Here is a 24,280-nt window from a genome sequence, read left to right on the forward strand (position 1 = left end):
ATTGCCTCTAGGTCCTTGATCTCCTGGTCCACCTCTTCCTCCTGAGGTGTTGGGCTGGTTGCCTTTCTCTTTTGGCTCCTAGTTTCTCACAGTGAGAGCATCTCCTAGTTTGTGTCCAGTGGCTGCAGGGCAACCCCTGGCGCTGTTGTCTTCTTCGGCGGCATGACGAAGGTGGATGCTTGTCGAAGGTGGTCGTTTGAGTTCAACAGAGGTGGGCGCCAATGTTGGTCACTTGTTCTCAAATGTTGTGAATCAAGAACAAGGAAACACAATTGTTAATTATTACAGACCTTAGTCTTCCGAAGCATCATCTCCACATGGACATAATGCTCACCACACGAAGGTCGAGAAGGACTTACCTTCGTCATTTAATATGTGAATAAGAACACGAAAGGACAAAGATAGTAACTGCATTTTTAATACATACATATTTGTATTCCATAAAACATGTATGAATGTTAACAAGATTAATGTTACATTGGTACCTTCGGCTTGCTCGAAGGTGTGAATGCAAGAGAGTGATTACAATCCAGCATGAACAGTACGGTGCTTCTGTTTGTCTATTTATAGGCACAGGATGCAGCCCGAGTAAAAGTACATTTATGTCCCTGACATTCACCTATCATCATAATACAAAAGATTAAGGACTGAGTAGTCTTTGTCCCTTTTTGATCATCATCATGCTCGGTCTTCATCATCGCATCAAGCCGAAGCTCTTCGGCTACAACTTCGTCGTCCATTCTTATCACCTTCGGGCTACATCTTCACCCTGTTATGAGAGAAGACCTTCATCGCGAAGCCTAAACCCCTATAATAATCCATGTCATACTGAAAAAATATGGTCAGTCATGTTTTTTAGGACCTTCGGAAGAGGAAGGCCCCCAACAAATGGAAAACAATACTTTCAAGATTTTGTTAATTTAATCAAAAAGCAATATCCCATGATTAGAAGAAAAATGAATTATATTATCTGCAAACCAAATAAAATGGAGTAAAGTTGTACAAAGTTCTCTTCTCTAGAAATATTTTTGTCCTATTTTGAAGATGGTCTGTGGGGGAAAAGTATTCCACACGCTGGGGATTTGTTCACAAAGTAATTACCAACACTTTATTGTGGAACCACAAGGTCCAACATAGGCAATATGCTTGGCCAAAGTAGACTTAAGATATCGGATGGGTCGATGCTACAAACATGGCACAAGAGGGGGTCCAAGGTATAGTCCTTCTGGTGCCAAGGGAGGTGTAGTGGCTTTATTTGCTGTTTTGGTAGCAACCCCTTGGAATGAAGGTCTATACTGACACACTAGATGGAACCCTATAGTGGACTAAAAACATTCAGATGACTCTGTAAGAAATTACCTTGTAGTAAAAGTACTTGGCGCAAATCTAGGAAGTGTGTGATAGTCGGTACAACACACACAAAGTGGAAATCTCGTCTTTTAAGTAAAGTTGGCAAACCTCTCGAGAGATGTTATAATCTGATATCAGCCAGGGTCATGGTTAAGAGCAACTTGGGAATCCTCATAAGTTAGAGTTTTACATAACAAGGTTTGAGTTCTGATAGGTTTTTGATCATCTTTACTTTATGTTCATAGCAATTTGGGGAGGTTATGCTTTCACCTTAATAATGAAGATGAAAACATGGTCAACTAATATAATAATGCTTAGCATGTCCATGTTATAGCTTTCATATGTATTGCTTTAGTGTCAGTTGTTGAGTATGACTAGCGCTCACACTTGCTATTTTCTAAAACAACTATGTCGCATCAATTGCAACCCTGTTTAGATAGAATTGGAGGAGACTAGGAATACATGGTGGAGTTTCAGGAGTTTGATGGTTACTATGCAGACATGCCACTAGTTATATGCGAATAGTTATAAACGTTATTGATTAAAAACTATTTCACTTTCACTATGATTTTGGTTTGTAATAATATTTTCATGAAATTTATTTTAAATACTATGTGATGATATTTTCATTGATGATATCATTATTTATGAAATTGATCTTGATCCATATATTGTTCATATTCGTTTGTCTCCTTGAAACTGGGTGTGACATAAAATATGCTTGGATGAGCTTGATGGCACCAAAGCTTGGTCGAAACGGTACTACATTTGTACTAGTCGAACTACTCAACAATAGAAGATCACGTCCTAGGTGGAAAGATGGACCCTATGGGTTGGATTGTAAATAGATAATAGGTTAGATGGAAAGGTTGGCTAAGAAGTGTTTATCGCTTTAGGTCCATGGGACAATTTAATGTAATAGTTTACAATCATAATAATATGAAGGCATCCGTTCACCAAGGAGTGTGTGCTTCTCATCTCCTTGATGCATCATCACCCCTTTCCTTAGGGTTTTCTGAGGTAAGTTTCATGTTTCCATGAGGTGATCTCTAGTAGATAACACCAGGGTATCATGGTGTCACTACCTTACCCTAGTACATGTTGTACTAATCATTGTTGTTAGCAAGATCTACTAGTTATCATGTGTAATTTCAACCTTTTTCTACTTTTAAGCTTCATGTTATTAGATTGATTTTACACTGATAGATGTGTATTCCTTAATCAGTTGCTACACTCTACTACATCCAAGCTACAGCATGTGCATGTGGCAACACGAGAGGTCAATACACATCTGGCACCCTACCTTACATGCTTAGTATAATTGTTTACTACAGATGGACTTATTTGGAGGTTCTAATCAATGTTCACGTGCATGATGATTGGCTCCCAATGAAGGATGTTGCTAGGATTGCCAACATGATACATATTGTAGATATATGTAGGATGTTCCTATAGTTGGTTTACTGTTTATCTGACCCTAGATTTGACTAATAGTATGATAATCTTTTGGCCTATTGTTGTGCCTTTAGCCATGCACGTAACTTGCCTCGCTTAAGAGTAAACAATCAACTCAAATATGCTTTAGATAGGCTTACTCCCTTCATTAGTCACTTTCAATGCATGTTTACTTCCATTTATTATGATCATTACTAACTCGAAAAAATTACAAATAGCTCAAGGGAGACAATTAGTGCAAGCAGCTCAGGCTGATCCGCGTAATCTAGCTAGAATTTAACATTTAATTTATTGTTGTACATTTGCAGAGCAATTCACCAAAATCATCACATCCTTCCTGGCTACAAGTCAAGCTAGGTGGCATGCCTAGAACCCTCATATCTGGAGTCACAATTAGGAGGGACAACCATAATAGTTACACACCTCTTAGCTCCACGTGTATCGGTTGTCGGACAACTCCCAAGCAGGTTTCCCGTGACGACACATTTCTACATGCCATGTGGGACCAACGAATCAACTTTCACATCAGCTCATCAACATAAACTCGACCACGACTCCACGTCAACTCTTCACTACCACCTTGAATCGCACGGGTAAAGAAATCATCATCAATGATGATAGCAAGCACTATCCATCAGGCAAGACAACACTGTCGTAGCTCAACGACTTCAATCCCGAGATGTAGGAGTGTTATGACCGGGTCCTCAAAACCTTAACTGATAAACTCTTCACATGTTTCACCTAGACATGGTCTAGTGTTGTCTGGCTCACTAGGAAACCAAAGACGCTTCTGGAGGAGGTTGATCTTTCGACACCATTAGAGGAGCGCACTGTCGCTCTTTACCAAGAAATGAACTACATCATCCACCATTCCATGGTACAACAGTCAGAGATCCCAATCAACTCCATGGAGGGAGTTATTGCACGAGTGGCTAGATCGATTCTAGACATGAACTACACTACCCTAGGGCCAACTTTTGGGTCCAATTAGGGCAAGAAATAATTCTATGCTTGGCCAATAGAGCCAACACATATTAGTGCTCCTTAGGGCACTACGATCAAATTCCTTGCCCACCACCCTAATTTGCCACACAAGATACCCTCCATTATCTATGTTCATCCTTCAACATATATCCTGGAGGTCAATTTTCCAGTAGTGTTGCATCCTTGGTACAAATAAGGTAAGATGATTGTTCATGATCCTATCACACAAGACTGATATCCTTATAAATGTAGCATATCCCAAATTATAAGTGAGTCCACATGTAAAGAGATAGAGATAAGTATCTCCATTTGTAGGAGGGGGTCTGTTAGGCCAATCTTGATCCTTGTCTAGCTAGCGGCTAGATAGGCTTTCTATAACCAACCACACCTTTTGGGACTATAAAAGGGGCGGTAGTGCTCACCAAAGGAAAATCATCTTATCATATTACATAGGCAATATACACCATACTACATAGAATGTAGGTTATTATCTCACACTGAGATCCCAAATTTGTCTAAATCTTTGAGTCACTTGTGCATTTACCTTCAGTTCTCAATCTCATGATCTACCCCATCAATGTATTGTAGAATATTCCTTAATAATAAGGATAGAATGGGACACAAAATAAAAATATGGAAGTTGCCTTGTACATAGCTTGAAAAAATCGATCATTTTGTGAGACAGACAATGTATTTGTGATAATCTCGTACCACTTTGGGTGTGTTTAGTCACTCTTGTTTGTTACATTACGATAATCTTTGTTTATATTGAACAAAAATATGTTTGTGTATGTATCCAATGCTACATTTATTTCTATATGAACTCAGAGTATCATAAATCGATTTTGTGATGATTTTGAAACAACATGTACAATTTGCATCTTATAAGGTGTCAACCTTTCATTACAATGATCTTTATGTTTATATTAATGTTATGTTTACTTGAATATAACGCTTACAAAATACTACATCACCACCCTACAAGAGAAACACCTAGATGATGTAAAGGAGTTTGAGAGACGGCTATGATTTTTCTTGTTCCAAGTAGCTGCCTAACACACTAGTTTATGGATGTTATGTGTGTGAGGTGCTTTGCTGTACTAGCGGGTTTATTCCAAATTGCAAGGATGTAAATCACTGCCTATTATGATTCATCGTTCAAGTAAATACATTAATTGTTCTCATTAACATTCTAACTATAGTTATTATGTTTCCATTTCATCAGCACCACAACATCAATGAAACATGGACATTTCAAAAGAACATGGAAGACACCAGAGCCGAGATACTAGTATCAAATTTTAGTCACATCATATGATGGGAAGTGACACATGTAGCAGGACTCTTCTTCGACCATGATAGACCATCGACAAATTTGGAGCTTACTAACTTTGAGAGGCACCACATACGAAAATTTTGAAACATTTTATCCAATTTTATGAATATGAATGAATGACAAAACTAGTGGTGTGTATATATGGATGAATGATATAATTTGGTAGTATTGTGAAAATATTTGAAACATTGTATTGTGAATATGGTTGAGTGACACTGTATATTGCATCATGATATATTTTGGCTGTGAATGATGTGTATTGAAATCTAAATAAAATCTATGAATTTTGTTGTAAGATTTGTTTTGGCAGGAAGACTGAAATTCAAATTTTATTTAAATCTTGTACATCAAATTGCAGGTAGAGAACATAATAAAGCCGACTATAATAAACATTTTTTGGAAGCAGCGGACCTAAGTCTACCGCTTGCAATGATCAATCTTTACAAGTGGTTGACTTAACTCAGTCTCCGGTAAAAAAATTATCTTTGCAGGCGGTTGACTTAAGGCATCCGCTAGCAAATATTGATTTTTGCAAACGGTTCTAAGTGCTCGTCTTGCAAAGATGGTAAATTTCACAAGCCACTAGTAAAAATGATTTTGATAGTTGTGATAAATGGTAGCGAACTCGTCCTCCGCATGGATAGATCCATTTAAAGCCACTAGTAAAAATGATTTCGATAGTTGTGATAAGGACCCAAATCTATGACCAATACACTAATGGGCTAAAGCATTACATGCATGTGGCACCATGGTTATCAAATACATAAATTATATGTTGTTTGGAAATCATTTCTAAAGGAACAACTACACATGCAAATGTTAAACCCGAAAAATTTCAATGTCTAGACAATTTGATTACACATAAACTGAATTGTTACTTATTTGCGATTTGGCGTATTCATACTAGTGTACATACATCATAATCAAATGTTAGACATCACTACATGGTCCATTGAAATCATGTATGTGGCTACCCATTTACATTTCATTATATAAAGTACAATTGATTATATCGACTCCGCTATGATTTTCCTTTAGTATGTAACATAGTACTACATATGACATTTTTGCATTCCATGGGTTCCTTTCAATTACTTTTGGTACATACTTTGCGATGATACTCTCCAAGAGCCCAAACAGGGAACAAAATACGATAGTTGGGGTAGTTGAAGTATACAGAGCAGTTGGTGCTACCAACATGTTCCTATACTCAAAATACAAGAAAATGGTCAATGATGGTGGATTATGGGAAATGAAATAGAAACACATGTTTATTACAAAATAATAACTCTAGGGTGAGATACCTCCAATAAAATATAAGCACAAATGAAACTATGAGGACTAACTAACTAAAAATATGACATGTCTACTATATGTGAAGAACACACAATGCAATTGATTGAACTATCCAAGGCACCCATCCTTGAAACTTGACTAATACATCTATCTAAAATGCTAGTACATAGGAATATGATCATAAGATAATTCAATAATGAACATGAAAATACATAACTTATGCATTGGATCACCAATATAAGAGCAAACACCACCTTGTCTAGGTCATATGGAATCAATAAGTAGAGTTTTCAAAATCAAGAGGGGAACACAACTAGGGTCAGACATAACAAATAGATTACTCATACTTTTAATGATCATAAATATAAGTCTATCTAAGTTTGTGCTAAATCAAAATTATACTACTATGTCAACAAAAATAAATAACATCAAATAAAGAGCATTATACATTGTGAAACTACATGATTTTGGCAGCACAATATTTCTGCAATCGTGATACATGCAAACTCTTATTCACAATGTTGGTCAACATTAGAAAAGTGACTTCAGAAAAAAAATAAGATAAATTTATATTTACATAAGAGAAAGTACATTTTTGCATCATAAAATGTTTAGAAAACTCACTTGTTGAGCATAGTCTCCTGTCTCCAGTTGCATATTAATCAATACTTTTGCTGCTCGATGTAATGGTGTTGGGTCCCGTTCCATCTAATTGTACAAATTAGAATAGAAAGGTGGATGTGATCAACATGCATTATAAATAATTAATGGTACAACAACTAGTAGTCAACATTGATACTTAATTGGGAACCAAAATGACATATTTTTATTTGTTGAATCTAGTAAACCATTATCGTTACAGAAATATTTTTGAGAAGATACCTAACACATAGAGGTATTTGCATGTTCATAAACATTGTGATGATTGATTACATATAAATACGTTGCCTTTTTTATAACAAGGGAGGGGGTGTTTGGAAGCAAAGTACTTTTAGAGTTTCAAGGTAAAACCATGGTATAGGAGAATACCATATTATTTTTTGCTAAAAGGTGTGTGGCTACATGTAAAAAGCCTTGTGTTGAATATCATATTTTTGTAGATATCATGGTATTTTTGGAGTATTTTAAACTCCACTTCAACCCAAAGTTTTTGTCTATGACTAGCCTTGCACATGTATACTAAATACCATCGTTTGATATACTTTGTCTCCAAACACGTATTGCTAAGAGTGATATAAAAATACTACAGTTGTGTCATGACATCTTAAAACCATAGTTTTGAAATACTTTGCTTCCAAACATGCCTGGAGTAGTCATATGCACTAAAAGACATGCGATCAAGAAATAAAACCTGTCCAGTATAAATCAAAGCTAGCATCGCCCAAGCAGTTTGTACAACATGAGTGCTATGACCCTCTACATAAACCTGCACATCATCAAACAAATTTTTCTAGGATTAGGATCACTACTAGCTAAGATTAAAGAAACCCTATAGTGTTCGAATAAATTCATGTAAAACTTTGAAAATGTGAGGTAACTTAGTTCATTGCCTTCGATGGTTGCACGTAGAACTCTTGCAGAATAATCTATGTTGGCCATAAAATACTATTCTATGGCCACCTCAATTTATGATAATGTTTGTACTAATATTACAATAAAGTGAAAACATATTTATAATATATGTTACTATAACTTATGTTGATATTTATCCTATCTTATAGTAAATCACTTAGGCGGAGTTATGATAATCTTGTGAATTAGGACAGCCCGTTCTAGTAACTAAAAGTGTATACATAATAACATATATAATTATGGTTGGCTTGTCAAGCACATGTGTTATTGGATTTTCTATCTGATAATTAGATAATTATGTGCAAGGAATAAGATGGGTAACACATGAGACATATAGGGTGTATTTAGATAGAAGAAACATTTCAATTCTGATGAGAATCAGAAGAATCACTTCTAAACGATCTTTCCAACAAGTGATTTGAAACCAAAAAGTCTCACCATTTCTGCATGCCTGCACAAAACGACCGAAGGATGGTTTCATAGAGATTATTATTTCATTGCTTCCTATTTTTTGTTATTTGTTGTTAATTCAGTTAAAATAGTTTGTATGTAAGTTGTTCTCCATCCATGAAAATTTTAAAATTTTTGAACATATTTCTATTTACTTGATTGTTTCAATCGGAATTAGGTTTACCTTCGAAAGGGTTTTATAAATTGATAGCAATTCATGTTAAGAAAAATTTCTAGAGAGAATATGGATCTAAAATGTTTCTACAAGAATTTTAAGCTTTGCCAAATGCACTATTATACTGCTTTAGAAATAGGGTACCCAATGTCTAGTGGTGAATGCTTCTCTTGCTTCTTATGCTTGAGTTTACAAGGGTGTTGCCGTGTTGGTGGGTTCCTAGCTATGAGGTATTGATCCATCCAATGGGTTGCCCCTAAATCCCCCTTGTGTTAATGGAAAATCCTATTGAATTGAGTGGGTCAATATGATTTGCTCCCAAGGCTATCTAGTCGATATCTTGTCTTCCAAGTAGTCAATGTAGCTCATCTAGTTTGAATCTCTTCCACAACAGGATTGGCCCACCCTTTCCTAGTTATATCTTTTCCATGTGGGGTGTGTGGGCCATGCTTCCAAAAAGACCTAATGGCATTGGAGCAATCATGTTTTCGTAATTCATAGCAACGAAATGGATGCCTATGTATAGTGAAACCAAAACTTTCCTAGTAACTAATGACAATATGTATGTGAAATGAAATACTGTTCCTCACCTGTCTTTCACAGGAATGATAGCTCTCTGCCCAGCCACCAGTTTTGAGTTGTATTGAGAGCAAAAAGTTACATGCTTTCCTAATGCAAATACTGTTCTCATAATTTCTCCCAGCAGCAACTAAGCCTTTTATTGCATAGAGAGTCCCATAGACAAAACATATTCCCCATGTGCCGTACCTTTCATGTAATTTCTGATTCAGTTATTATTAGACATAGAGCAAAAATTTATAATTTGTAGAAAATAGAAGATGTTTTTATACAAACCAGGATCCATCCTTGTTTTGATTATTCTCAATATATATGGCAGCTTTCTTAACATTTTCTTTTATTTCTTTACTGCGGTACTCTGAATTGAATTCCTCAAATAATACCAATGCCTGCAACACCGAGGATGTACATTCAACCGTCCTGCCAATAGAAGAATTGTGGCTTACTTTACAAAGCAAATTGAAATGGCAGCATGAGATTCAGATTTAGAAGAGTCATCATTGTTCTTACGGGTAATCAGCGACAATATTTCGAAAACTCTCCAAAGGATTCAGAATCTACAATGCCAAATGAAACAAATGTCAGACTACATGGATCTATAGTATCAGCACATGAAGTACTAATTCATGTTTCCTTAAAAGTACATTTCATTTGTTATTTTCAATATCATTATTTGATAATTTAAATATTTAATGCTAGGCATTCAGGTTTTATGGCTAACTTGTGCTATACATGGACTCCATAAAATAAGGTGATACACTAACAAAACATTTTTTTGCTAAACAACCAACCCCATTGATGTGGTAAAATTGTGATATATTAATTCTATCCCTAATCTTAATATATGTTTCATCTTTTTAAAATTAACTTCTGAATTCACCCTTGGCCTATATTCATATAACTATGTTCATATTCTCATATATATTATATGTAATATCCCAAAAAAAGTTGACCAAAAGTTGACCTTCGGTGCGTGGATGTGGGAAAAGGGTTGTGGGCCGGTGGATACTACGTCAGAAGTCATCTACGGCGTTGTTTCTGTTCTCCTACTAAAAAACCCTAGTGGCCGCCCCCCCTTTTTCCCCTTTCTTGGCCACCACCCCCCCTTTTCCCACACTTGGCCGCCCCTCCCCTTCCCCTTTGCTGGCCGCCCCCTCTCCTCCCATGGCAGCCGCCCTCCACCTCTCCACCGCTTCCTCCTCCCTCTAGATCTCCCCCCATGCAGCAAGGATCGAGAAGAGGAGGAGCAAGATGGATTGAAGAGGAAGAGAGGACCAAGGAGATGTTCTATCCCCATCTCTTCTTGCAGATTTTCTTGGGGAAACCCTAGGTAAGGATGAGATCCATGTTCCTCCCTATAATTAAGTGTTTTTGGAGGTTTTGGATCATGGGGATTAAAGGATTAGAGGTTGGATTAGATGTGGGGTTTCATTTTGATCTCGAATTTAGTTTCTGCAGAATGGCAGATTCGATAGTTTCTGTTCATGCCAGTTTTCCGTGGTCTTAGTGGCCTCAAAAAATAAAAAGTCTATCTATGAGTCATAGATAATTTGTAGATCTTTTCGTGGCCGCAAAGAACACCTCAGTCAGACTTCAGATCAGAGAGTTATTGCAGTTTGATTATAGCAGTTTTTCAGTCTCATAATTCTGTGCATAATATGTTCTCTTAAGATTTAGGCAATTCAATCAACGGAATTAAACTGTAGGTTCATAAGAGAAGTTGTAGATAATTTCATAAGCTTTCCATATTGTTAAAGATTGTATTTATATGAATTTTGAAACTCCAGTTATGTTTGTTTTACTGTGGTTGTTCCTATTTGCCTGGTAAAAATGAGCGGGTATGTTCACTGGTGGGTTTCATCTAGTAAATGGCCGAATTGGCTCTTCCAACTATGGAAACTTTTGTAGAGGGATAAAAGTTCTTACTGCCAGCAGAATTTTATAATTTTTGGTTGAGTAGTTTGGAAGATATCGAATGTTTAAGTTAACTATGCTGTTGTCTGAAACAGATTCAGTTAGTTATCTTGTCAGATGTTTTAGAACTTATAGATGACAGAATTTAATTATCCATTGAATACAAAAGTTGTAGAGTATTTTGTGTAGATACTCCTAGTGTATTTGTTTGATATCACCACTGTTATAATTTTAAACATACAAAACTAACAAACAACATTGCTGCTGTTTGACATGTGGTTCAGGGTGGGAGTCTTTCCATCGGGTCTTGGTTTCAAGTGTAGGAGCGATTTTTGTTGATTGTTGGCAAATGTTTGTGAAATATTTGTACTAAGTTTTATGTCCGCTAGCAGGTGGCTACACTCTAGATCATGTCTAGTACATTCTTCTTCTTCGATGAAGGCAAATGAATGTAGCGGTGGTTGCTACTGTTTTGACTTGTTGTTTTTATCGCCTACACTCTAATATTCAGAGTTATTGAATTCTTTCATAATTGAACTCTATGGTGATGCTTTACTTGCTTGTATTATATTGATGCTCAATCATATATTGATGAAGATTATGATTCGAGTATGACCCATGAGATTAATTCACACCCCTGAAGGAAAATGAAGTATTATTTGAGGTTTGTATTGTTTCCAAAGATAAATGAAGTATTATTTGAGGTTTGTATTGTATCCAAAGGTAAATAAAGTATTATTTTAGGTTTGTATTGTATCTGAAGGAAAATGAAGTATTATTTGAGGTTTGTATTGTGTGTGAAGGAAGTGAAGTATATTGATAAATTCAACATGCCATATACATTGCATGATTCACTTGCATCTGAAGTTTTGTCGTGACCTATGGTCTGACCGTACCGGTACAACTTAGCATCATACGTTGCCCGAGCAGGGGTACGATGCGGCTTCATACCCTCAGAGGTATGAAGGCAGATAACATATGCATTGCATTCACATGCATTCATTGAAGTGATATTTGCAGATATTGTTGACGGAGGGAAGTGTTATACAAACTATTGTGGTTGCTCGAGGAAATGAGATGGTATTGGTTACATTGGGACTATTGAGTTTTATATCTACAAGTATTTCTGATCTTAATTGTGATTCCTGTAAAATGTTGATTAATTCATCTTGTGTTTAAATATCTCGTCAAAACAATTTGCTTCCTAAGATGTTTCATCTCACTCTTGCATTACTCAATGCAGGTGCTTGATGCTTATCAAGGGGAGTGGGAAGTAGCGGCACGTTGCACACATTGCTTAAAGAACCAAATAATTAGCTTGGGTTATTGACTTTTGAGGTTCTTACTTTAGAGTATGATGTAGGCATAAGCTGGTTCATCCGTGGTTAATTGTCCTTGATGAGAATTATATCATACTAGTATGATTCATTTTGTATTGATATATCTCTTTTGCTTCTATGATGCTTATAATTACAAAGAAGACGCTACCAAATTTTATTTTGCTTAGTTGTGATACCCAGTTTGCAAAGAGGAGAAGTTGGAGGTCATTTTTTGTTTGTTTTCTTTTGTTTCTCTCACGGGTGGTGCGTTTCTGGGGTTTGGAATTTTTGGAAAGCATTCACCAGTAAAATAGTAGAATGAGGTTTCGTCTCATGCGCTGGGGTCGGGAGTTGGCGTGTGAATGAGTTGGGCCGTGGTTCGTGATCCGGCCCACTAGTTTCCCCTAACCTAGCCGCCCTCCCCTAATCCCTTGAGATTTTTTTCAGCCGCCCCCTCCCTTATCTCTTGTGCAGCCGCCCCCCTCTCTCTAGCCTTGGACGCCACCCCCTCTCACTCCACCCATTTGCAGCCGCCACCCACCTCCCCCATCAAACCCTAGCCGCCCCTCCTCAAGCCCTTTTCTCCAAGGTGTCATTCCTTTACCGCTCGGATCTACGTCGCGTTGGTGCAAGTCTCCCATTGGTTTTTGGTGGAGGGAAGAAGAAGGGAGGAAAGGAGGAGGATTCAAGGTGATTTTTGTGTTTGTATCTTGTTTAATTGTGCTGCAATCCAATCGATTATATGTTTATCTATGCGAATCGGTAGAGGTGCTGTCCAGAAATTTTGTGGGTGGGCGAACAGCAGTAGTTCTAGGGATTTCTGAGAATTTTTCATGGGAAATTAGTGGGGATCAGTGGGAGAAGCATGTAGAACTTTGTCATACCTTTCCAACGAGTACTTATGCGCTCGATTCGGAATTATATTGTAAAAGATATCGCTGTTCGAATTCGGGTATGTTGCTGTCTAAAACAAACAGATTTCTGCAGGTGGGTGAACAGCAGTAGTAGTAGCAGTTTCTGGGGATTTTTCGTGGGAATTAGTGATAATCAATATGAGAATCATGTAGAGCTTTGTCATACCTTTCCAACGAGTACTTATGCGCTCGATTCGGAATTATATTTTAAAAGATATCACTGTTTGAATCTGGGTATGTCGCTGCCCAAAAGAAAAAAAAACAGATTGCAGGGTTGATCTTGTGGACTGTTTTGGGCTAATTAGATGTTGGAATTTAATTATAAATTGTTTACAAAACTTGTGGGGAATTTTATTTAGATACCTCTGGAGTTTTTGTTTGTCACTACTGCTGTTATAATTTTAAAGATATGAAATGGTTAAGCAGCGCCACTCCAGTGGGGAGTGTGGGGAGAGTTGTTACCCACGGCGGGGTTTGAAGTTGTGCGTAGGTGCGGCATCGTTTAGGAGCGTTATTATGTGAAATTTGTGCACTAAGTTGTGTGTCAAAAATAGGTGGTGGACTTCCGGACCATACTTAGGGATTTTTCCAAACTTCCGGTGAAGGCAAGTAAAATAGTGATGGTTATTCCGTCAGTCGATTAAAGTGTCTTATACTTGATCGTGTTTGTGCTATTTGTGTTCGTATTCATATTCCTAAATGGGTACCATCGTTTAAAGATATTCTTGTTTTATTGCTTACATATGTTGGAGTAGTGGTTTGTTCATGTTACTCATGTTGTTTACTACTTGGAATGTGCGGAAGTATATGTTTGGCACATTTTATTTGGGAAGGACTCATGTTGTTGACATGCATAATGCATTCATCATCTATTGCATGGAAGTTTCGTCGCGATCTTATGGTCCGACCGTACTGGTACAATGAGCATCATATGTTGCCCGAGAAGGGGTATGATGCAGCTTCATATCCTTAGTGGTATGAAGGCAAAAGTCATTACTGCATCTGTAGCCATGTGCATTCAGGGGTGAAGTGTGGAAGCTATTATGTGGATGTGGATAGTGTAGATCTTTACCTTGTGCTTCATCTTGGACTAAGTAATTGGTTACATGTTTACTTGCTGCAAATTACTATTCAAGAAGGAAGTTGTAAACTACGTGGTTGTTTAAGCACGGTTTGTTTACATTGTCCGGTTGTTGTTTGCTCTTTTTACTTGCTGAGATGTGTCATCTCACTCTTGCATTGTCTGATGCAGCACATGATCTTTGCTTTGGGAAAAGAAGGGATGTAGCAGCACGACCACTACACCTTTAAATAAAGAAACAACTGCTTAATAATGATGTTAAACAGGGAGGGTCTAATCTGAGGGATTAATATGTTTTAGCCTTTCTTGGTAGTTAAACAGATTTTTGGGTGGGCCGAGTTACCTATCTTTTTATTTGGTCATGAATGTTCATTACTACCTTTGAATTTTTATTATACTATGTGAATTAGCTTCTTTTATATTCTGTATAAACTTTATGTTCCCCTCGTTATGCTTCTTTCAATGGAGGTGCTGCCGGATTTTGCAGTACTTTCTTTCTCTAGTTCTTTTCTTATGTTGTATAAGTTTGTGGGAAGGGTATTTGGTAACATCCATTGTGTGGAAGCAGTGGGGCGTTACAGTTGATATCAAAGCCATAGGCTGTAGGTCCTAGCAAGTGGAATAATAATAAATTGACACACTGCACATGTAGGATGGGTTTCCTGCTTTACTATTGATATCTTATGCTATTGTCAGTGCTGGATTGACATTGTTTGATGAAGTGCTATGCTAATCTTATTTACTTATTTACTTACTCCTGTGGCTACAGTTATGCCACCTCGTAGGGCTCGTGGCAGCCCACAAGCCCCTAGTGAGGATTCTATGAGTTCGGCGGCAATGTTAGCCATGATGTAGGCCATGCAGCAGGAGTTGCCCATTCTGAGGCAGGCTATTCCTGTTGCTCCTGCGGGTGCTGCTCAGGGTGCTGGTGGTGAAGGTGTGCCCAGGGGCGCTTTTCCCGCGGGTGCTGCTTCAGGTGGCGGGGTTGAGGTGCCTCTTCCCGTCAGTGGACTTTCTCTGATGCAGTGGATGGGCTTGAAGTTGGACACTTTTGATGGCAGTGGCACTCCGGTCGAGGCGGCAGATTGGCTAACTTACGTGGAGGATAAGATGAATGTCTTCGAGATTGTGTATGGGGATCGTGTTCGCTTTGGCACATAGCTACTGAAGGGAGAGGCTCAGATTTGGTGGAGAGGCGTGCAGGCAGCTCACTCCTCTTCACCAGGAGTTCTGTCCTAGGATGTTTTCATCAGGCAGTTTGAGAGGAGGTTCTACCTGGTCACCTTCCTGGAGAAAATGAAGATTGATCTGCAGTCCTACAAGCAAGAGAAGAAGTCTGTCACAGAGTATGAAGTGGGCTTCAACAAGATGGTCTGCTTTGTTCCTCATGTGGCTTACAATGAGTTGGAGAAGGCGAGCCAGTTCCGTCAGGGTCTGAAACCTTCTATCAGGCATGCCCTAGGAGCCTTTCCGTTGGTGGATTTCTGTACTACAGTGGAGCAGGCCTTGGGTGTGGAGATGCAACACCAGTACACCATGGAGTCACAGAAGTCTTCGGGTTTTGATCAGCCTCGTGGCCAGGACGCGAGGAGAGGCAACACTGGAGGTCCAGCCCACAAGAGGGGCAAGTCTCAGCACCAGCGCCACCACCCCTACCATGGCAAATCCTCTGAATCGGGTACTTCGGGAGGAAGTACTCAGAGGTTTTGGGCGGTCCCTAAGCCCGGGCTAGGGCTGGTGTGTTTCCGTTGTGGTGATGCGCATCGCCGTGCAGAGTGCCAGTGGAGTGGCAGGTGTTCTATCTGCAGTCAAGACCATAAGGATGTGGTGTGTAGGAGGAATCCCAATGGGAAGCTCAGATGGGAGCCAGTGACTTCCTCCTCTTCTTAGGGCACTGTCAACATGATGTCAAGCGCTGAGCAGCAATATTCAGTTCCACTTCCTCTGCGGCAGTTTTATGTGCCTGGGACATCTCAGTTCGTGTCGATGCAGGGTTTTCCTTAGTATCTGGCTGTGCCTACTCCTGCACCGACTACTCCTATGCCGTCTTAGTTTGGAGCTCCACGTCTGCCTCCCCCGTCGGCTCAGTGGGGTTCTTCTGTTAATTTCACTCCGGGAGCTTCCTCTTCTGCGGGTATTTCCGGAGCTTATGTGTTACCCGCTGCGGATGGTAGAGAGCGAGGAGACGTGGTGACAGGTACGATTTCAGTTGATTCGTTTCTGGCCCATGCTCTTTTTGACTCTGGCGCTAGCTATTCGTTTGTTTTGGAGAATTTTGTGTCGCGGGCTGGTCTTTCGGTGCAGAGGTTGGGTCACCCAATTTTGGTTAGTTCTGCTAATGGCTCCATTAGTAGCTGCTCAGTTTGTCAGGGGTGTTCCATCATCCTTGCTGATGAGGTCTTTTCGGCCAATTTTGTTGTGATTTCCTTGGGGGCTTTCGATGTTATCTTGGCTATGGATTGGTTATCTCAGTATCGCGCAGTTATATCCTGTTTTTGGAAGACAGTGTTATTGCAGGCTCAGTCGGGTAGGGAGGTGGTATTCTTGGGAAGCTCCCCAAAGTTCATGTTATCCTTGTTGGCGCAATTGCTTCTGGATCGCCGGTCAAGGAAGTCGGGAATCTTTTTCTCCATGGTGGTGGAGGGTGAGGCTGCCTTGCGGGTGCAGGACATCCGGGTGGTGTGTGACTTTGCCGACGTGTTTCCGGCAGAGCTTCCAGGCGTTCCTCTAGAGCGCGATGCAGCTTTTGAAATCAAGCTGATTCCGGGTACGTAGCCTATTCATAAGGCATCGTATCGGATGGCTCCAAAGGAGCAGGTTGAATTGAAGCGACAATTGGATGATCTGCTGGCTAAGGGTTTCATTAGGCCTAGCAGGTCACCATGGGCTTCCCCAGTATTGTTTGTTGAGAAGAAAGATAAAAGCAAGAGGCTATGTGTGGATTATCGTGCTTTGAATCAAGTGACGATCAAGAATAAATATCTGCTACCCCGTATTGAGGTTCTTCTTGAGCAGTTGAGGGGTGCCCAGGTGTTCTCCAAAATTGATTTGAACTCTAGTTATCATCAGTTGAGGATTCATGAGGAGGATATTGAGAAGACAGCCTTTTGCACCAGGTATGGGCATTACGAGTTCATAGTCATGTCTTTTGGCTTAACTAATGCCCCTGCTGCTTTTATGGAAGCAATGAATAGGATGTCACATGAGTTCATGGACGATTTTGTGGTCGTGTTCCTGGATGATATCCTTATTTATTCGAAGACCGAGGAAGAGCATGGGTGGCATCTCCGTCTCGTTCTGAGTGCTCTTAGGAAGAATCAATTTTATGGCAAATTGAAGAAGTGCGCCTTTTGGCTGTCTGAAGTGGCTTTCCTGGGGCATGTGATTAGTCAGCAGGGCATTGCGGTTGATCCCAAGAATGTCGCGCTGTGGTGGAGTGGAAGAGACCCTCTAGTGTCTCTGAAATCCGAAGCTTCTTGGGGCTCGCCGGATATTACCGATGCTTCATACCAAACTTTTTCAGCATTGCTAAGCCTTTGACTAGACTTTTGGAGAAGGGTGTTCTATTCGTCTGGTCCAGCTATTGCGAGGTAAGCTATCAGACATTGAAGAACAAGTTGGTGAGCACCCCTATCCTAGCTTTGCCTGAGAGTGGTAAGCGTTTCACAGTTTATACGGATGCTTCTCGAATTGGTCTTGGTTGTGTGTTGATGCAGGAAGGCAGAGTGATCGCTTATGGCTCAAGGCAGTTGAGGAAGCATGAAGGGAATTATCCAACTCATGATCTTGAATTGGCCGCAGTGGTATTTGCCATAAAATCGTTGAGGCATTATCTCTATGGCGAGTCTTGTGACATTTACATCGATCATAAAAGTCTCAATTACATTTTCACTTAGAAGGAGCTGAATTTGAGGCGACGACGGCGGCTCGAATTGATTAAAGATTATGATTTGTCCATTCATTATCACCCTGGGAAGGCAAATGTGGTGGCTGATGCCCTTATGTGATACTCCAATTTTCTGAAAAGAAGTTAAACTTCTTTTTCTCTTTTCTTTCATGTTTTGTGGCATTGGGGTTTGGAGTTTTAGGAGGCATTCCTCAGGAAACAGTAGATCTTTTGGCATTTTTTTCCGCTGGGGTTGGGAGCTCAAATGGGAGAGCGAGTTTGGGCCATTGATCTCGATCCGGTGGATGGGAGCCCCCCTCTCCTCCCCAACCCTAGCCGACCCCCTCTCCTTCTCCCCAATTTGTTGCAGCCGCCCCATCCCAAATTGCACCAAGACAAGCACACTTAACTTGGAGGTTCTTTCGACATAGGTTTCCAAAAAAGAAGATACACCTTATTGTTATGGATACTCTATTAATTCTATTATACCTTGGGCCAAGATATCCCATCCACCGGGGCAAGGATATCACAGGTTTCCCATGACAATACATTTATACATTCCATGTGGGACCAAAAATTGACTTTTGTATCAACCGAACTACAACAACTCATTGACATCAACTCAACCATGACTCCACATCAACTCTTCACCACCACAATGAATCGCACGGGTAAAGAATTCAACCTTAATGACGATAGCAAGCACTATCCATCGGGCAAGACCGCATCTCTACATCTCAAGGACTTCAATTTCGAGATGCAGGAGTGTTACGACTGGGTCCTCAAAGGCCTGACCAAGAAACTCTTCACATGTTTCATCTAGACGTGGTCTAGTGTTGTCTAGCTCACCAAGAAACCGAAGACGCTTCTAGAGAAGGTCGATCTTTCGATGCCGTTGGAGGAGTTCACTATCGAAGATGATTCTGGAGAAGGTCGACCTTTTGATGCCATTGGAGGAGCTCATTATCGCTCTTTGCTGAGAAATGAACTACATCATCTACCATTCCATGGTACGATAGTCGGAGATCTCAATCAAGTCCTCGGATGGAGTTGTTGCACGAGTGGCCAGATCGATTCTAGACGGGAACTACACTACCCTAGGGCCAAATTTGGGTCTCATTAGGGAGAGAAACAATTGTACGTTTGGTCAATAGAGCTAATGTAGATTAGTGCTCTTCAACGCACTACGTTGGAATTCCTCGCCTACCGCGGGTCTGAGTTGCCACACAAGGTCCTCTCCATCTACGATCATCCTTCATCATACATTGTAACACCTCAAATCTCCATTTTGGGATTTAAGACAATTCTCCAAAAGTATTAAATTAATGATATCCTAAATGGGAAATTTTTCTTCTACTCTTGGAGTTAATTCTCCCAAAATGAATATGTTTCTAAATAAAAGTGTTTTCTAATAAAAAAATACTTATACAAAATTATCACCCTTAGTTAAACTACATGTTTGCATATAATCTCTAAAATGATCAAGTTAAACTATCTCTTATGGGGAATTATATCCCAGAACATGTTTTATGTGCACATCATGTTTTGAACAATTCCTAAATAGATGAATAAAAATAAAGATAAAACATAATATAAACATATGAATATGGTAGAACTTCATGCTGGAGTTTTGGTTGTGTATTTATTTTAAACATAAAACTCACATTTGAGTGCAATTTGAATTTAGAAATTCAAAATAGAAAGAGAAATAAAAAAGAAAGAAGGAAGACTCACACTTGGGCCGATTTCGCCCCACCTTGGCTCAGGATGGCTCTCCCACGTTGCCAACATACTCACGCCGACTAGTGGGCTGCGGACGTTAGCCCCCACCTTCATGCGTACACATTGGACTCCAGCCTCTGACACGTGTGCCCCACCCGCCAACTTCTCATCCTTAAGTCGTGCGCGGGCACGGAAACGAGCTGCGCCTAGGGATGGCAATGGGTCGGGTTCGGATCGGGTAGAGTAAATACCCGCCCGCGACCATACCCGCGGGGATTATCCATATCCGCCCATGACTCTACCCGTGGGTAAAATTTTGTACCCGTGCCCGTACCCATCGGGTATCGGGCGGATATCGGGTATCCGTCGGGTATAGCAGCTTGGTGTATTCTCCCTAAATAAAGTCTAGTGCAGTTCTGAGCGTCGCACATCGCCATGATCACCGGAGGCACATAATGTTGTTGCACAGTGCAGTCGTGTAGATGTAGCCCTGGACATGTGTTGCTAATGTTTTTTTGCTAATAAACTTCCAACTCGTCAAAATCGGAGAGTAGCTAGCATAGCCGTCTGGTGTATTAACACTCTCTTAGCTCAAGTACTTGTACTAGATAGCACTAGTACTACGTACTGGCACTAGTACTAGAACCAGATCGGAAGCATCAGCAGACGGGGAGGAATGGTAGTAGGATGAGCTGTCACGTGTGGACGGCTAGCTAGCGTATTGGTAGGTTGAAAATCTAAAATTACTATTTTCGGATATCCGTCGGGTACCCGCGGGTAAGAAATCAAATCCGTACCCGACCCGTAATAAAATTGGGTCGGGTACGGGTAAGACCCACGGGTCAAATTTCGTGCCCGAACCCGTACCCGACGGGTCGGATATCTGGCGGATATCCGAACCCGCGGGTAAAATTGCCATCCCTAGCTGCGCCTCTACCGTGTGGGACCCTCCCATCAGCATGCCTCTTCCACCTCAAGTCTGTTATGGCCAGATCACATGGCCGCCGAAGATCCCGGCGGGGCGCGCGCCATGCACCCGGGGTCGATCCTCTCTGCCCGGAATCTCCATTGGAATCCTCTATATATGCGAACCGCACCACCCCACCCCCATGGTCTTATCTTATCTACCCACTCAAGCCATAAGTGAGCGTGGAACCGAGCGATGTCGCTGTGGGTGATTCGAGCTTCTAGCGATGTCGGGACTTCGGAATCGGACCAATGAGCCTCATTATGCCGCACAGAAGACGTTCGTAGCCTTGCCTGGATGGATTCACGCTCTATGCCACCAGAATCTCTCGTCGTTGTTCGTCCTCCGCCATGAGTCTTAGGCATTGTTCGTTTACGTCGGATTGCACCCAGAATCGTTCCAGCTAATCAAAGTTTATATAAATTAGAGAACCAATCCAGATAGGAATCGTTCCGACCCACCAATCTGATACAAACGAACAAGGCCTTAGGGCCTCTTTGGTTGGGCTGTGGCTGTGAAAAAAGTTGCTGTGAACTGTGAGCTGTGGATAAAGCTGCTGTAGGCTGTGAGCTATTAAAAAGCTAAAAACCGTTTAGTGGAAACTACTAAAAGTCGTTAAAAGTTCTTCGATATATATTTTCACAGTTCCATCCGAAAAGACACTAAAAGTAGGTCCAGAGGTGCTTTCAGATTTGTACTGCAAGAAAGTCGGCTTTTAGAAAAAGCTGTTTCCTGGATCCGGTCCTTTGGTTGGCTTTTGACTTTTATGGGACAAAAGCTAAAGCCAAAAGACAAACCAAACACACCGTTAGTCGCGTCATGGCTAGCATCGCTCGAGCAACGATCCCCGGTAAGGAAGCTTCGATCACGTGCGCCATGTCCCTCTCTATGTGTGGGACCCTCTAGTGTTCAATTTGGGGCGCTTGGTGGCGGGATCGCCTTACTCTGGCCATGGCGCCGCCGTGGCTGGCGTGCGCGCCGCCGCTCCACGTGGTCGGCTGGTGGGAGATACCCGGCCACCATTAAATTTCGATGGGCGGCCAGGACTAGATCTAGAAATGGTTGGGCATCTGGTCGTTAGATCAGGATCTTATGGACCAGGGCGTATACCAGGTGGGTGATGTGGGATTTTGATCCGGATCGTAGATCTATCAATGGGCGCACGGGATTAGAGTGCTTGAATACTGGTTATAGGTTATATCTAGATAGTAGATCTGCAATCCAATGGTCATGGTGTATGCAGGTAGTAAAGTTGTGTAGTTTTTCGAAAGAGCCCCTGCTCTTTCATTAAATAAACTCGTTGTCTGAGTAGAGTTGTAAATAATATAATTTAGGTCCTAATATTTACACGTTAGCCCATGGATTCTTTAGAACCTTACGACGCCGTCCACAAATTTCAGAATAAATATAAAATTGAATCTAAAATGGATTTCTACTATACAAACAATTCCAGAAATCTTAGAAAAAACATATATTGTCCATTTTAACTCTGATTCGATTTGTTTCAGTTGCATTAGCTTCATAATAAAATTGCCTATGTGGTAACAACGTTATTTGTAACATATCACATGCTTTTATAGTTAGATATTTATTTAACCTATGTTTAGTAGATTAATCTCTCTAAATCAAAGTTAATCTTTTTATAAAACTATAATCTCACTAAAATATGATCTCAAATTAAGTTATAACTTGGATTAAAGTTGAATTAGTTATTTCTTTACTAACTTTTCTCATATGATTTACATTAATCAAACATAGAATTTAGTTTTTATCGTTTAATCACAATAATCTTCCGAAAACCATATCTTACTAATCGTAACTTTGATTTTAGTGTTTCTCGAACCTATGATCTCGTAGCAGCGTGTAGAATATTCTTACGCTGTTTGTTCTCATGTTTGGTGTACTGCTATTTTATGTACTTCTTGTCTATTTGTATGTATTGCTACGAATAGCAGTGAGATTACGAGTCAACCGAATACCAATTTGGGAAAGTACCTTGGATCTGAAGTCACAGGCAAGTTGTGCCCTTGATCACTTTTCTATACCTAATAATGTTCCTGTTAATCACTGTGACATGCTCAGGTTAATTTGATGGGACCTAATGTGTATCCCTAGTATTGTTTATCTCACACCTTGCAAACAAAAGAACTATTGGGTAGTTTTGCTATTGCTCTACCTAGTTTTGGGATATTAATGTTATATTATGATCATGTTCCAATCTTGCTATTGTTTTAATTATTGTTCGTGACAAGATCATTGTGTTAATTGGAACATAGAGCGACCACCCGGGAAAACAGTGCTACCACAAGTGTGGTATGGGATGCCCTTGGCTGACTAATTAGAAAAGCTAGTGGAGGACTACCTTACCCGAAAGGGGCAAGGGCGGTAGAGGAGCTACGTATAGGGAGGTTCTCGGGTCGATCAGGCTGCGATGGCTTTTTGAACGAGGGATTCCTATATTGCCCTTCTCAGAACCGTACCCAAGTGAAACTTTGTAAAGGCCTCGTCGTGCTACCCTGCCTCGTCTTCTCGACAGAGATGAATGGGAAGTCGCGATCCCTTGGCAAATGGGTAACACGACTTGTGGGTAAAGATGCACAACCTCTACAGAGTGTAAAACTGGTATTTCAGCCGTGCTCACGATCATGAGCAGCTCGGACCCTCACATGAGTAATTTATGGAACTAAACTTAATTTGTCATTTGCATTGCATCGTGGGTGTTATTATTAATTGAGATCTCTTATTTAATTGGGTTGGTATCTACTTATACTTAGTAACTGCTAATAAAACTTTGACCAACTTTAAGAGCAATGCTCAGCTTTAACCATCTCCTTGGTAAGCCTTACACTTCACATGAGCCCCACTATAAGTGAGCTCATGCACATTATTCCCCACAACTTGTTGAGCGATGAACGTATGTGAGCTCACCCTTGTTGTACTCACATCCCCTAGGTCAAGGACAGGTACTACAATATAAGGAGCATGATGGATGTCACGATGAGTTCATGAGATGTCTAGGCCGTCATCTCCCAGTCAACTATGGTTGCTGGATCATTGTCTTCGTATGATGTAATTAGTTAACTATTTTGTATAGAACTCTGTTATATAGTAAATATATGACATTTGTTTCTGTGCCATGAGCCATCATATGTATAAGACTTGATCCTAGCACACATTTGATTCATGTCCGGGTTTGGCCCCTAAATACATGTGTGACATACATCCTGGAGGGCTTCATGTGTACACTATGCTAGAGACTGCTCTAGGAGGGGGAACTCTC

At 40.3% G+C, this 24,280-nt stretch overlaps 1 protein-coding gene across 6 annotated transcripts in view; it reads right to left on the reverse strand.

Moving 5' to 3' along the window:
• Positions 1–5,942: 5,942 nt before the first annotated feature.
• The window catches only part of LOC103640481 (achilleol B synthase), a 72,496-nt gene continuing 54,158 nt past the window's right edge, over positions 5,943–24,280 (reverse strand). For 4 of the 6 annotated variants that reach the window (XM_008663052.3, XM_008663053.3, XM_008663051.3 and 1 more), the window contains 6 exons: positions 9,708–9,754; positions 9,474–9,617; positions 9,209–9,386; positions 7,773–7,847; positions 7,046–7,129; positions 5,943–6,329 (listed from right to left, as the gene is read on the reverse strand). In XM_008663052.3, the coding sequence (XP_008661274.1) occupies positions 6,213–6,329; positions 7,046–7,129; positions 7,773–7,847; positions 9,209–9,386; positions 9,474–9,617; positions 9,708–9,754 (645 nt within the window). In that variant the 3' untranslated portion in view covers positions 5,943–6,212. The remainder of the gene's footprint in view (positions 6,330–7,045; positions 7,130–7,772; positions 7,848–9,208; positions 9,387–9,473; positions 9,618–9,707; positions 9,755–24,280) is intronic. The other 2 variants (XM_008663057.3, XM_008663060.3) reach the window with 2 other exon arrangements.

The sequence above is a fragment of the Zea mays genome, chromosome 1 (genome assembly GCF_902167145.1).
Source record: "Zea mays cultivar B73 chromosome 1, Zm-B73-REFERENCE-NAM-5.0, whole genome shotgun sequence".
NCBI classification, from domain to species: Eukaryota; Viridiplantae; Streptophyta; class Magnoliopsida; order Poales; family Poaceae; genus Zea; species Zea mays.